A 13,301-nucleotide genomic window follows, 5' to 3' on the forward strand; every position below is an offset into this window, starting at 1 on the left:
TCCTTCAGGTTAGAAATAACTCTTAATTAAATACAAACCAGTGAACATCTTACGAACCTCTGTGCAAATTAAAATGAAAGCAGGGAAAGATGGATAAATTCATTTAATTTGAATCAAATGATTTTTTATGAAAAAGAAGTAACTCGTGCAACCTTAAATTAGGTATGCAAATCAGTTGCATCAAGTGGATTTATCATTTTTACTTGCATTTTAGAAGACACTTGGGAAGTCCTTTTACAGATGAAAGCAACATACCACTCACAATGAAAGTCACTCAACATTCAAAGTATATGCAGCCAAATCTCAGTCTGTGTTTTCGATCTAAGACTAGGAGGTGAGATTTCTTCCCGATTTCACATTGCATTATACATGTGATATGTACTTCGGGGTTCACATTTGCATCCTCCATATGAAGAAAGATTTTATCTATTGCTATTTAATTTCAACCATGGGAAGATTTGTTTTTCTATTTATATCTCATAAAATTGCCTTTTCTATAAATGAAACTGAAACTATAGCTATTCAGCTTTTAGAGAAAATGTACCCATCGAAGTTTTACCTTATTTTGTCCTTTTATAAAATATAAACAGCTTGCCCAATCTGAAGTATAATTCAGTCCCAGATCACTCCTCTCTACTCTATATTGAAACACACTGTCTTCTTTCAGGAATTAATCAGCCTAGGTGGGATGAGACTACAGTAGACTCACATATGATCCCTTGACTAAGGCTCAAGTTTCTAGCAAAAATTTCCACTGGCTTCTCATACTACTGTTCTCCAAATGGAAAGATAATTTGCTGGACTAAGTGAATCCTAAGACTACAATTGCCGCATAATGTGATTTATCCCCTTATTCCATCATATGAAATTCAAATATTCTACTGGACCATTTTTTACATGAAATATCAGAGCAGATAATCAAGAACTGCAAGGCATTTATTGAATATACTAGACTTCAGACAGAATTTTAAAGTAACTTTCATCAAACTCTCTAATTGATTTCTGATTTCTTTTTTTAAATTGAGATTTTTTTTTTCATTTTATTTTTTGGCTGCACCGCACTGCATATGGTATCTTAATTTTCTGATGAGGGATCAAACCTGTGACCCCTGCAATGAAAGTGCAGAGTCCTAACCACTGGACCACCAGGGAGTTCCCTCTAATTTATTTCTTAGGTACATATAAAAATGGACTAAAGCAACCATCTGCCTCATTTACTAAGTATAGCAGATAATGTTTGTTGTCTATTGTGTATCCATTTTCTCTCTTCTTTATTCCTAAGATGCCCTCATTTTTTATTGAATTATCTTCTCTTCTACAAAATCCAGGGAAACCTGACCATATTTTGTATTCCAAAAAAGGCTCATAAGTTGTTGAAGCCAATTTGTCTTGTTAGTGATTGGTTTAGGAATGAACATGCAGCCAATGAGATCTGAAAAGTGAACTGCAAGATGTTTTAGAGAAAGGAAGCATGCACAAGAACGAATGTGCTGGTCACTGCTGGTAGCCATTCTATGACTGTCAGGGAAGTCAACATGCAGAGAAAGGGAAAAGGTAAGGGCAGAAAGAAACGCCAGAGAAACTGAGCCAGGGCCTGATTATAAGGCGCTTAAATGTCAGCTTAGCTTTGAATGTCTTGCCAAACAAGCAAACAAGGGTTTATTATTGGTGCAGGGCTGCCGTTCCATACAGCTAAAAACATTCCTACTAAAACATTAAGACAGTTGGAATATCTTGTATTTTCCTGTCCTGGTCACTTCTTACCCTGGGTCAGGTACTGGCTGTTTAGAAAGGAGAAAATGAGCTTGGACTTGTTTGTGGTCAACTTAGAGCCATACAAGCGCATGGTTTAGGGGTCCCCAGCACATATCTGTATCATCCTGCCAACATGTAGAACGTGGTGTCTGGGAAACTACAACTTGGCGCTGTGTATTCTAACCAAATCTTGTAATAAGAAGGGAGAAGTACAACACAGAATGGCTCATGCTATCAATCCACACCTCCGTTTTGTTCCTGGCAGATCCTATAAACTTACAATAAAACAAGTGTCAGTCTAATCAGATGTAATGCACTTGCAAACTTCACGTTCCTTTGAAGAGGCTTTACTTGTCTTTGCAAAATTTTTCCTCTCTGTAATATTTATGTACACTATACAAGTTTGCATTGCAAATTATTTCAATTTTCAGTTTTTAAAATAAATAGAATATATTGTCATTTGCCGTTCACAAAAGTGATCAATTCTCATTCGTTTTACAATGTTTTTAATGGTTAAACTGCAAAAATACATTCACTGAGTTTACATCTTCACATATTTTATAGTACATTTTATAAAATGTTTTATTTCTAGTTTCTAAATCATACTTTCATAAAAATACTTAATATTATTTTTCTTAATAAAAGTGATTTGAAAAGAAGTTTGGGCAAAAAAGATAATCTAATTTTCCTAAGACCCTGATGCTGGGAGATTGAAGGCAGGAGGAGAAGAGGACGAGAGAGGATGAGATGGTTGGATGGTATCACCCACTCAATGGGTATGAGTCTGAGTGAACTCTGGGAGTTGGTGATGGACAGGGAGGCCTGGCGTGCTGCAATTCATGGGGTCACAAAGGGTCGGACACAACTGAGTGACTGAACTGAACTGAATTTTCCTAAAAACAGACTCTAAACAAAGGTAATTGTATTAACCTTTCTTACCCAAATTTAACAGTACATAAAATAAATGTGACTACAAATTAAAGGCGGCAAACATGGTACATTTTTATTATTGGAAAGCACAGAATAACACTGAAGAGGTCAAGCGAGCCTGAGTTTATGTGGTTGGACTAATGCAGTAATTTCAGGTTTTCCAAGTAGACAGTTTCTTTCTGCTTAGTAAAGATCACAGAGAAAGATATAAAATCCCATTTTCTAGAGGTAATAGCAGACAGAAAGGAGATCTCTCCTTGATTCGGTTAAGTGAGTAAATTGCTATTCTTAACCCCCCCCAAAAAAGTGAATATTTCATTATCATATAAATCAGTTTAAAATGCAGTAAGAATATATTACGTCTCCAACTTCATTGCAAAATTTTCTTTCTTTTTAATTCCTTTTATGATAAATATTTATCCTCATTTAACAAAGTATAGAACAGGACAAGCTGGACATTGGGATTCTGCTAAAATCTCCTACCCAGCCTCCAATCCAAATACCAATAATTTATAGAGAGAGCAAAAGGTAAAAATCCAATATGCCAAAAGTGAAGGCTTACCATAGTAAGTGAGACGCCCCCTGGCAACATTTTTCCCTCGTGAATTCTCAGCAATGCATTCATAGGAACCTGAATCTTCTTGTTGGAAGTTGGGAATTTCAAGCACACCACTGAACTTCCTTAACTTAATTTTACTGGAAAAAGGCAGTCCATCACTTCTTCTCCAATTAATCTGAGGTACAGGACTATGAAGAAATTTATCAAGTTATTTGCTATTTTAAGACATGTCTGGAAGCCTTTTAGGTTTGACAAAATAAAACTTTTGTTAGGATAGAATAGAAATGGTACAGATTTTTCAAATGCAGAAAGTCAGCTGTCAATTACTAAACCTGCAAATGCAAAGATTTATCTCTTTAACTTGATATTTTAATAAAATAAACTGTGCATTTTCTCGAGTTAATTAATAATTTAGAGAAAATGCATACCCACAGTATTATAATACAACAAATGAACAAGCAAAAGAAAAATAACACCAATTTAGTTTATGAAATTAGGCAGGCACAGTCATTTACTGCAAATTGCCTTTAAAATTTCAAACTAAATTATATATGTGAATTTCCCCTCTATTTTAATTTTCCTTTACTTCTAAATGAAAGACATTTTTAGAAAGTAAGGAAAAGAAGAGTCTGTCTAAAGCTATCTTGATCTCTCACAGCAACCAAATGTTTCCGCATATCGGTGTAAATGTTATAAAACTTACTTTCCAAGGGCAAAACATTCCAATTTCACAGTTGAACCTTTAGCTGCTGGAAGAGTTTCTGGAAACTGAACTTCTATTTTCGGCTCATATTCACCCATCACACCTGTAAATGCACAATACAAAGTTAATGGTTTCAATCTTTCCTTTCGGAATTCTCCCATTTTTCTTAAATAAATTTTTTTTTGCTCTATTTTGAAGTACTTCTTCCTAATGATTTAAATTACTGACTTGCCATCTAGTAGGTACTTTTAGAAGCAGTGTTACCTTGGTCCAAATACGCAATATCATTAAACATGTGGAAACTTTGGATTCCATGATTCATAAGTTACAGCTTACAGAGGAGTTTCAAGAAAACAACTAGACCTTTTTTACATTATATAAAATGGGAGGCTTTTTTATTCTGTATTCAATTTGGAAATTTCTAGTCAAACTTCAATATACAATATATAATGACTTCTTAAAATTTCCTAAAGAGCAAAAATTATGGGAGGAAATTTACTTAATGGTACCCTGGTAGCATAGACACAACCTTAAACTTATTAAATAGCTCCCTGAAGTCAAGAAACGGTAATGTAATAAACAAGAACGGTCAAATTCAATTACACTTGACTGGAAAGAAGTACTTAGATACTTCGTGTTCATGGCATTGTGCTGTATCAGATATTGTTTTGTGTAACTGGGACAGGACCCAGGCTTATAAATCTGCTTTGCAGTTCATGGGCTCCCTTGAAACAGTCACTGAGGGGCTAAAGAAACATGTTTTCCTTTTTCCCCCTCCAGTTTTAGTGAGGTATGACTGACAAATAAAAACTGCATAATGTCATTTTTTAGGGTGTACAATGTGATGAGTTCATACATATATACATTGTGAAATAATTACACCAGTCAAGTCAACATATTTAACACCTCACATATTTACTATTTTCAATTTTTAAAAATAATTTTTTTTCTCTAGTGAGAACACTTAAGATATACTCTCTCAGCCAATTTCAAGTTTGCAACACGGCATTACTATAATCGCTATGCTGGTAGGGGTAGGGGAAATGAGGTGATGTTGGTCAGAGTGTACAAACTTTCAATTATAAGATGAATAAATTCTAGGGATCTAATGTACAATTTTTTATTTGATTTTATTTATAGATGCTTTTTAACCTATAACAAAATATCTAGAACTTTAATAATGTCAGGCTGGCAAAAGTCAAGACGGGTGACGTCATGAGAATGCAAGGTGACCCCCAGGCTTGAAGGGTTCATATTTGGTTTAAAGGCATAGTGCCACCATCTTGAGATTCTTTAAAACATTTTAACAAGCAGTTCATCATCTTTACTCAGTATTGGTCCCTGCAAATTAGGAAGTCAGTTCTGAGTAAGAATTACTTTACAGGGACTTATAGTTGATGGAATCATTTTAGCCACTGTACTCATAAATATTTTTTGTTCTGGAAAAAAAAAATAATTCTACAGGATACACTTTTCATTTCTCCTAATTTGTTTTGTCTAGTATTCACAACAGCATTTCCACTTAGAATTGCCCCTTGAAATATTTCCTACCGTCAGAACGAAGCACCAAAGGAGTTGGGGAACCCAGCACTCTGGCATTTGTCACTGTACTAGTCACCACACACGTATAATTGCCCACGTCCGATGGTTCCACTTTGGCTATGTAGAGGTGGCCTGTCTCTTGAGAGACAAATCTCCGACTATCTTCTTCAACAAATGATGGATATTCATTGAAGATCCAAGCATATGACAGTTCTAGTAAAATTTTTAAAGAAAAGAAATTCTATCTTGAAGGAAAAATTTCTACAATATATTAAAAATATCTGAAATCACCTTTACTGCAAAGCAACACTTAGGGTTTTCTTGCAGGTCATGGAGAGAAACCATTATGTGACATGATGCTGTTTATTCTGCATTCTACGGAGGTCACTGTCAATCCGCATTCTTGTGGGAGCGATATTATCACTGTTATTATCACTACTCTAGACACCTCCTAACAAGTTTCTTTGGCTTGTCTTGCTCCCTTTTAATTTGTGTCTCCACACTACATGCTCTATGATCTCTCAAAATTATCAATCTCATCATGCCACCTCCTGCTATAACACTTTCAGCAATTACTCGGTACTCTTTGGAATAATGAAAAATTGCTTAACTTGAAAATGAGACCATGCATGATTAAGCCCCTACTTATTGCCTTAGAAACTGAGAAGCCTACTACTGTCTCTTGTTTGTGGGTCTTTATATATGCTTCTCTCAGAGGCTGTACTGTCCTTTTGCTCTGTTCAAGGCTTTCCTCCCCTTTCAACACCAAAGCTCATTCTGTCGAAATAACTTATAAAGTTATATTTTTCAAAGATTGGTTCCAATATCATGAATCACCTACTCAGAAAAGTCTTCCTTATCTCTCATTCTCTGAGTAAGTGCTTTTATACAGAGCAACTCTATGCTGATATTACTTAAATTACTTGTCACTTTTATATAACGATCTATTTACTTATCTGTCTTCCCACCACTTGGTAAACAAAAAGAGATGTCAATTTTTATCCTGCTTGCCTTCCTCTTCTAAATTAGCAAATGGAAACATCCAAAAACGTCTAACTGCCCTCGATAAATATTTATTGAGTTAATTAAGATAAAATTATGTTACTAATGTCCAAATCAAGTCCAACATTAGAGTTTTCCTGAACTTTGGGAACAAGGCAAACGAACTCTCCCTTTTAAAGGAACTGTTGTTCTCCTCCTCTGTGATAATAAGGGCTAAATATTAGGTTGCTTTGCTCTAGATGCTCATATTTTTCAGAAGCAAGTCATTATGTAATATAGTTATTGTAGTTGGCCTATTTAATTTTTTCTTTCTGTGGCTGTATTTTCTTTTACAATTTTACTAACCTTGTAGCACTGGTTCATACTGTAATGCTTTTCCAAAAGCATCTTCAAAAACCAGATGCAATAAAAATCAATTTTAATGAATAACAAACTCAAAGAAATATATTTAAGGCACAATTCCAAAGGTGTAGGGTCTTTCTACTTGTTAGAGGGAGACAATTAGTCATTACACAAATAACAGTGACACAGTGTCACTGGGTGAGAGTTACTGTGGGTTTCAGAGGAAGGAGAGATGACATTCTTATAACTGAAGAACGGGTCTTAAAAAACAGGAGAACATTCTGACACGAAGGGATAAAAGTGCTCCTGACGGAGGGAAAAGAGCATGTAAAAGGGGAACTGGGTGAAGAGCAAGCACCTGGTGAAAATGAAAAATGACTGTCTCTCTTCTACCTTCAAAGCAGCTGGGAATGCTGGATGATTCTAAAGCTTAGCAAGTCAATGTCATACTGTGCAGATGTTCAGAAACATTGATCTGTAATCCTGAACTGAGCTTTACATCGGGCTATCATATCAGCAGAGTGTTTCATGAAATTCTACTCAGTCATGTGATTTGTTTGTTAAATTGTATGAAAACAAAAATGTATCTCCAACATCCACTCCACAGTTGGTCTCCTGCCTATCCTGATGGTGCTTTCTCTTGCACTAGTACTAAATAAACTACAGAGCTGAAGAATGTTGTAGGCTCCCCTAAATGGCTCAGTGGGTAAAGAATCCACTGCAATGCAGGAGATCTGGTTTCAGTCTCTGGGTTGGGAAGATCCCCTGGAGAAGGGAATGGGAATACCCACTCCAGTATTCTTGCCTGGAGAATCCCATGGACAGAGGAGCCTGGAAGGCTACAGACCATGGGGGCTCAAAGAGTCAGGACATGACAGAATGACTAATCCGGCTTTCTTTGTTTTAAAGAAAGCAAAGCAAAGCAATCTTATTCTGCTTTTTGAAATGTTTTATTCATGAAATTGATATGATTGTACCTCTCTCTTTAATCCAGGGAGAGTAAAACTTCTGCTGCTCCCTGACAGAACAGGCTGCTTCCAGCTAACGAAGTTCCCCTAGGGTGTTAATGCTGCCATTCCTGCAGGATTCCTCACAAGGGCAACTAACGCTTGCAGACTCCACCAGAATGGCCACGGTGTTTTCAGAACTGTGCTCTGGCATTCTGCCTGCCCAAGTTTTCCTCCCCTATCTTTGTTCAAAGCTTTCAGAGCTGAATCTCAGTCTGAATCTGCCTTGACCCATTGCTGCTCCCTTCCTCCTTATCCTTCACAGGCACTTTTTCTGTTTTGTTTGCTTGTTTATGTGTGTGTTTTTAATGTCTGATTCTCTGATCCTGTCTTGTAGTCTGTCTCTTAGGAAACCTGAACTCACACGATGTTGCTGAAATTGAGCAACACACTATCTTCCTTCACTGAGGGATATTTAAAAACTGCCTCTCCCTTCAGACCTGGAGGAAACATTGCCTTTCACTCACTTTCTTTCAGGCAACTGCCCCTCTCTACAACTTCCATCAAGAGAGTCCTGCCCCTCATCCCCCAAGCTCTTCAAATTTACAAATTGATCTTTGGTTTATTCTTAGTGGCTCAGCTGGGAAAGAATCCACCTGCAATGTGGGAGACTGGGTTCAATTCCTGGGTTGGGAAGATCCCCTGGAGAAGGGAAAGGATACCCACTTCAGTATTCTGGCCTGGAGAATTCCAAGGAGAGTATAGTCCATGGGGTTGCAAAGAGTCTGACACAACTGAGTGACTTTCTCTCTCACTTTTTCACTTTTATTCTTAGTACCTGTCCTCTAGAGAAGCCCAGACAAATCAGCATCCCAGAGTCAGTGTAAGCCTATCTTGATACCTAACTCATGCCCCCTCAAAGTAGAAAAATTTCCACCATTTATGCAATCTTTCTGGGCTTAGTTACTGATTTCTTGTTCAGTCACTAAGCTGTGTCCAATTCTTTGCAACCCCGTGGACTGCATAATGCCAGGCTCCTCTGTCCTCCATTGTCTCCCTGAGTTTGCTCAAATTCATGTCCATTGATGCTATCTAACCATCTCATCCCATGCTGCCCCCTTTTCCATTTGCCTTCAATCTTTCCCAGAATCAGGGTCTGTTCCAATGAGTCAGCTCTTCACACCAGGTGGCCAAAGTACTGGAGTTTCAGCTTTAGCAACAGTCCTTCAGAAGTAATGAATATTCAGGGTTGATTTCCTTTAGAAATGACTGGTTTGATCCCCCTGCTGTGGAAGGGACTCTAGAGTCTTCTCCAGCACCACAGTTTGAAAGCATTGATTCTCTGGCTCTCAGCCTTCTTTATGGTCTGATTCTCACACATGTATGTGATTACTAGAAAAACTATAGCTTTGATTATACGGATCTTTTTTTGCTGTTGTTGTTGGCAACCGATACCTCAGGTTTTTAATACACTGTCTAACTTTGTCATAGCTTTCCTTCCAAGGAGCAAGTGTCTTTTAATTTCATGGCTGCAGTCACTGTCCGCAATGATTTTGGAGCACAAGGAAATAAAACCGGTCACTGCTTCCACTTTTCTCCTTCTAGTTTCCATAAAGTGATAGGACCAGATGCCATGATCTTAGTTTTTTGAGTGTTGAGTTTTAAGCCAGCTTTTTCACTCTCATCTTTCACTTTCATCAAGAGGCTCGTTAGCTCCTTTTCACTTTCTGCTGTTAGAACGGTATTATCTGCATATTTGTGGTTGTTGATGTTTCTCCCAGAAATCTTGATTCCAGCTTGTGGTTCATCAAGCCTGGCATTTCACATGATGTACTCTACATATAAGTTAAATAGGCAGGATGACAACATATAGCCGTGATGTACTGCTTTCCCAATTTGGAACCAGTCTGCTGTTCCATGTCCGGTTCTAACTGTTCCTTCTTGACCTGCATGCAGGTTTCTAAGGAGACAGGTAATGTGGTATGGTGCTCCCATCTCTTTAAGAATTTTCCACAATTTTATTGTGATACACACAGTCAAAGGCTTTAGCATAGTCAATGAAGCAAAGTAGATGTTTTTCTGGAATCTTCTTGCTTTTTTGATGATCCAATGGATGTTGGTTCCTCTGCCTCTTTGAAACACAGCTTGTACACTGGAATTTCTTGGTTCACACTCTGCGGAAGCCTAGCTTGAAGGCTTTTGAGTATAACCTTGCCAGCATGTGGAATGAGTGCAATTGTATGGTAGTCTGAACACTCTCTGGCATTGCTTTCTTTGGGATTGGAATGAAAACTGACTTTTTCCAGTCCTGTGGCCACTGCTGAGTTTTCCAAACTTTCTTACATATGAGTGCAACAGTTCATGGTTCACCTACTGTTCAAGCCTGGCTTGGAGAATTTTGAGCATTATTTTGCTAGCATGTGAGATTAGTGCAATTGTGCGGTAGCTCTAGCATTCTTTGGCATTGCCTTTCTTTGGGATTAGAATGAAAACTGACCTTTTCCAGTCCTGTGGCCACTGCTGAGTTTTCCAGATTTGCTGGCATATTGAGTGCAGCACTTTAACAGCATCATCTTTTAGGATTTTAAGTAGCTCAGCTGGAATTACATCCCCTCCACTAGCTATGTTTGTAGAAATGTTTCCTAAGGCCCACTTGACTTCACACTCCAGGATGTCTGGCTCTAGGTGAGTGACCAAACCATCTTGGTTATCTGGGTCATTAATACCTTTCTTGTATAGTTCTTCTGTGTATTCTTGCCTAGTTTTCTTAATCCCTTCTGCTTCTGTTAGGTCCTTGCAATTTCTGTCTTTTATTGTGCCCACCCTTGCATGAAATATTTCCTTGATATCTCCAATGTTCCTGATGAAATTTCTATAGTCTTTCCCATTCTATTGCTTTCCTCTATTTCTCTGCATTGTTCATTGAAGAAGGCCTTCTTGTCTCGCCTTGCTATTCTCTGTAACTCTGCATTCAGCTGCATATATCATTCCCTTTCTCCCTTGCTTTGCACTTCTCTCCTTTCCTCATCTATTTGTAAAACCTCCTCAGACAACCACTTCACCTTCTTGCAGTTCTTTTTCTTTGGGATGGTTTTGGTCACCATCTCCTGTACAATATTACAAACCTTCGCTCATAGTTCTTCAGGAACTCTGTCTCCCAGATCTAATCCATTGATTCTATTCTTCATCTCCACCATATAATCATAAGGAATTTGATTTAGGTCATATGTGAATGGCCTAGTGGTTTTCCCTACTTTCTTCAATTTAAGCCTGAATTTTGCAATAAGAAGCTCAGGATCTGAGCCACCAGCAGCTCCAGGTCTTGTTTTTACTGACTGTATAGAGTATCTCCATCTTTGGCTGCAAAGAACATAATCAATCTGATTTTGGTAGCCTTAAACCACTGTACAATAACCCACCTATTGGAATATGATATAACCAGAATAATACAGTGGTTTTCCTCCACTGCTTCCTCCAAAGACATCCTCAGAAAATCAAGAGGGATAAAAAAAAATCTAACAACACAAAATACTAACTCTAAGGTTTTGAGCTGGAATAAGCAGAGGAAATAGGAAAATCAGAAAGAAATACCACTGTGGAGATGGGAAAAAGGTTGTCCTGAAAAAAGATTTTGAGACACTAGGAAGATAACTTAGAAGCAAATGCCTAACACATGGGCAGAAACCTGGCAAACAAAAGTTTAAAAGAGAGCCCGGGCTTAATAACGGTAGACAGAATAGTATACATTCTTTGAGTTTACATACTTTTACTTTAGAACATGTCTACATCCTAATTCCTAAATTCTGATTATGCTAGCTGGTAAGGCAGGAGGGACTTTGAAGATGATAATACATTGAGGGTGTTGCAATGGGACAATTATTCCAGATTATCTGGGTGGGCCCGCTGTCACCTCAAGGGTCCTTATAAGAGTGAAGCAGGAGGGTCAGAGTCATTGAAAGGATGTGTGATGTCAGAGGCAGAAGTTGTAGTCAGAGAAAGATTACTTCAAGATGCTAAATTTGGGGTTTGAAAATGAAGAAAGGGACCACAAGTCCAGGAATGCAATGACTTCTAGAAGCAGGAAAAGGCAAGAAGTCAGATTTTTCCTTTGGACCTCTGGAAGGAAAGCACATCTGCCAACATCTTGACTTTTAGTCAAATGAAACTGGTTTTGGCCTTTGGACCTTCAGAACTAAGAAAGAAGAAATGTGTGTGTTTTAAGCCACTAAATTCATGGTGATTTCATTACAGCAGCATTAGGGGAAATAATACAAACAACAAAGGAAGTCTGCAGATGTGATCAAGTTGAGACTCTTAGATGGATCTGGAATTATGAAATGTAATCCCAAACGTCCTAAGGAACAAAATGGGGAGACAGGAGGGTCAGAACTGCAACCAGGAAAGCAGAGAACAGAGTTATGGGATTGCTGTCTGAGACCAAGAGCCAACAAATGTGGGTAGCCTTAGAAACTGCAGAAGCAAGTGAACGTAGCCCTTTATTTTAGCCCAGTGAGACCTGTGTTGGACTTGAAGGACAGAAGAATATAGCACCTCAAAATATGCCTGTTTGGCATAAGGATCACGTTAAGTTGGTTATTTTTAAGAAGCAGTACTTAGGGAAAGCTCTGAAAACTGAGTAGAAATTATCGTTTTATAAGAGATGTTTACATTTATAAGGGGAATCTCTATCTGTGTACCAGGAAAAAAAGGATGACTAAGCTCTAATCAATGTGGAATTTAAGAATTGAAATCTATATAACTGTCTTCATCTTGCTGACCATACTTTTCCTAACCACCTCCTATAACAGCTGTCCTCCTCCCTGACCACATTTTTTTCTGTCTTTTATCTGGAAATGTTTGTTAAGGTGGTGACTCTGGCCATTACAGGGAGTTATTCATTTTTCTTGGGTCTCTTCAATGTACATATGAGACATATGTATGTATACTCAGTCGTGTCTGACTTTTTGAAACATATGGACTGTAGCTCAGCAGGCTTGTCTGTCCATGGAATTTTTTCAGCAAGAATACTGGAGTGGGTTGCCATTTCCTTCTCCAGGGCATCTTCCCGACCCAGGGATCTAACCTATGTCTCCTGCATCGGCATGCGGATTCTTTACCACTAGCACCACCTGGGCTATCATATTTAGCGTGTTCATATATAATATATATGTTTTATATTCAAATTCTGCTTGCTTTTCTTCTGTTCATTTGTCTCTTATTATGGGTGGGGGGTGTCTAAGCCAAGAGACTAGAAGGCTAGAAGGAAAACTATTTTTCCTCCTCCACAGGTTTCTGACTTGCAGCACTGTGAGATAATAAATTTGTGACGTTTTGAGCTATGAAATTTGTGATAATTCCTAACAGTGGCAACAGAAAACTAATACAAATGACGATGACAGTTCCAATGAAGTGGTCACTATATGTTAGGCACACTAAATGCTACAGATACAATTTTCAAAGAAAAGCAAACAACCAGGGACAAAGAGTGGAGAAAGCATACCCGGCTAATGACTAAGGAAGA

At 37.9% G+C, this 13,301-nt stretch overlaps 1 protein-coding gene across 6 annotated transcripts in view; it reads right to left on the reverse strand.

Annotated features, from left to right (window-relative positions):
- The window catches only part of CNTN3 (contactin 3), a 399,245-nt gene that overhangs the window by 122,490 nt on the left and 263,454 nt on the right, over positions 1-13,301 (reverse strand). For all 6 annotated transcript variants that reach the window (XM_027522607.1, XM_027522610.1, XM_027522611.1 and 3 more), the window contains 3 exons: positions 5,499-5,702; positions 3,948-4,050; positions 3,248-3,432 (listed from right to left, as the gene is read on the reverse strand). In XM_027522607.1, the coding sequence (XP_027378408.1) occupies positions 3,248-3,432; positions 3,948-4,050; positions 5,499-5,702 (492 nt within the window). The remainder of the gene's footprint in view (positions 1-3,247; positions 3,433-3,947; positions 4,051-5,498; positions 5,703-13,301) is intronic.

This window comes from Bos indicus x Bos taurus, chromosome 22, assembly GCF_003369695.1.
Source record: "Bos indicus x Bos taurus breed Angus x Brahman F1 hybrid chromosome 22, Bos_hybrid_MaternalHap_v2.0, whole genome shotgun sequence".
Classification (NCBI taxonomy): Eukaryota; Metazoa; Chordata; class Mammalia; order Artiodactyla; family Bovidae; genus Bos; species Bos indicus x Bos taurus.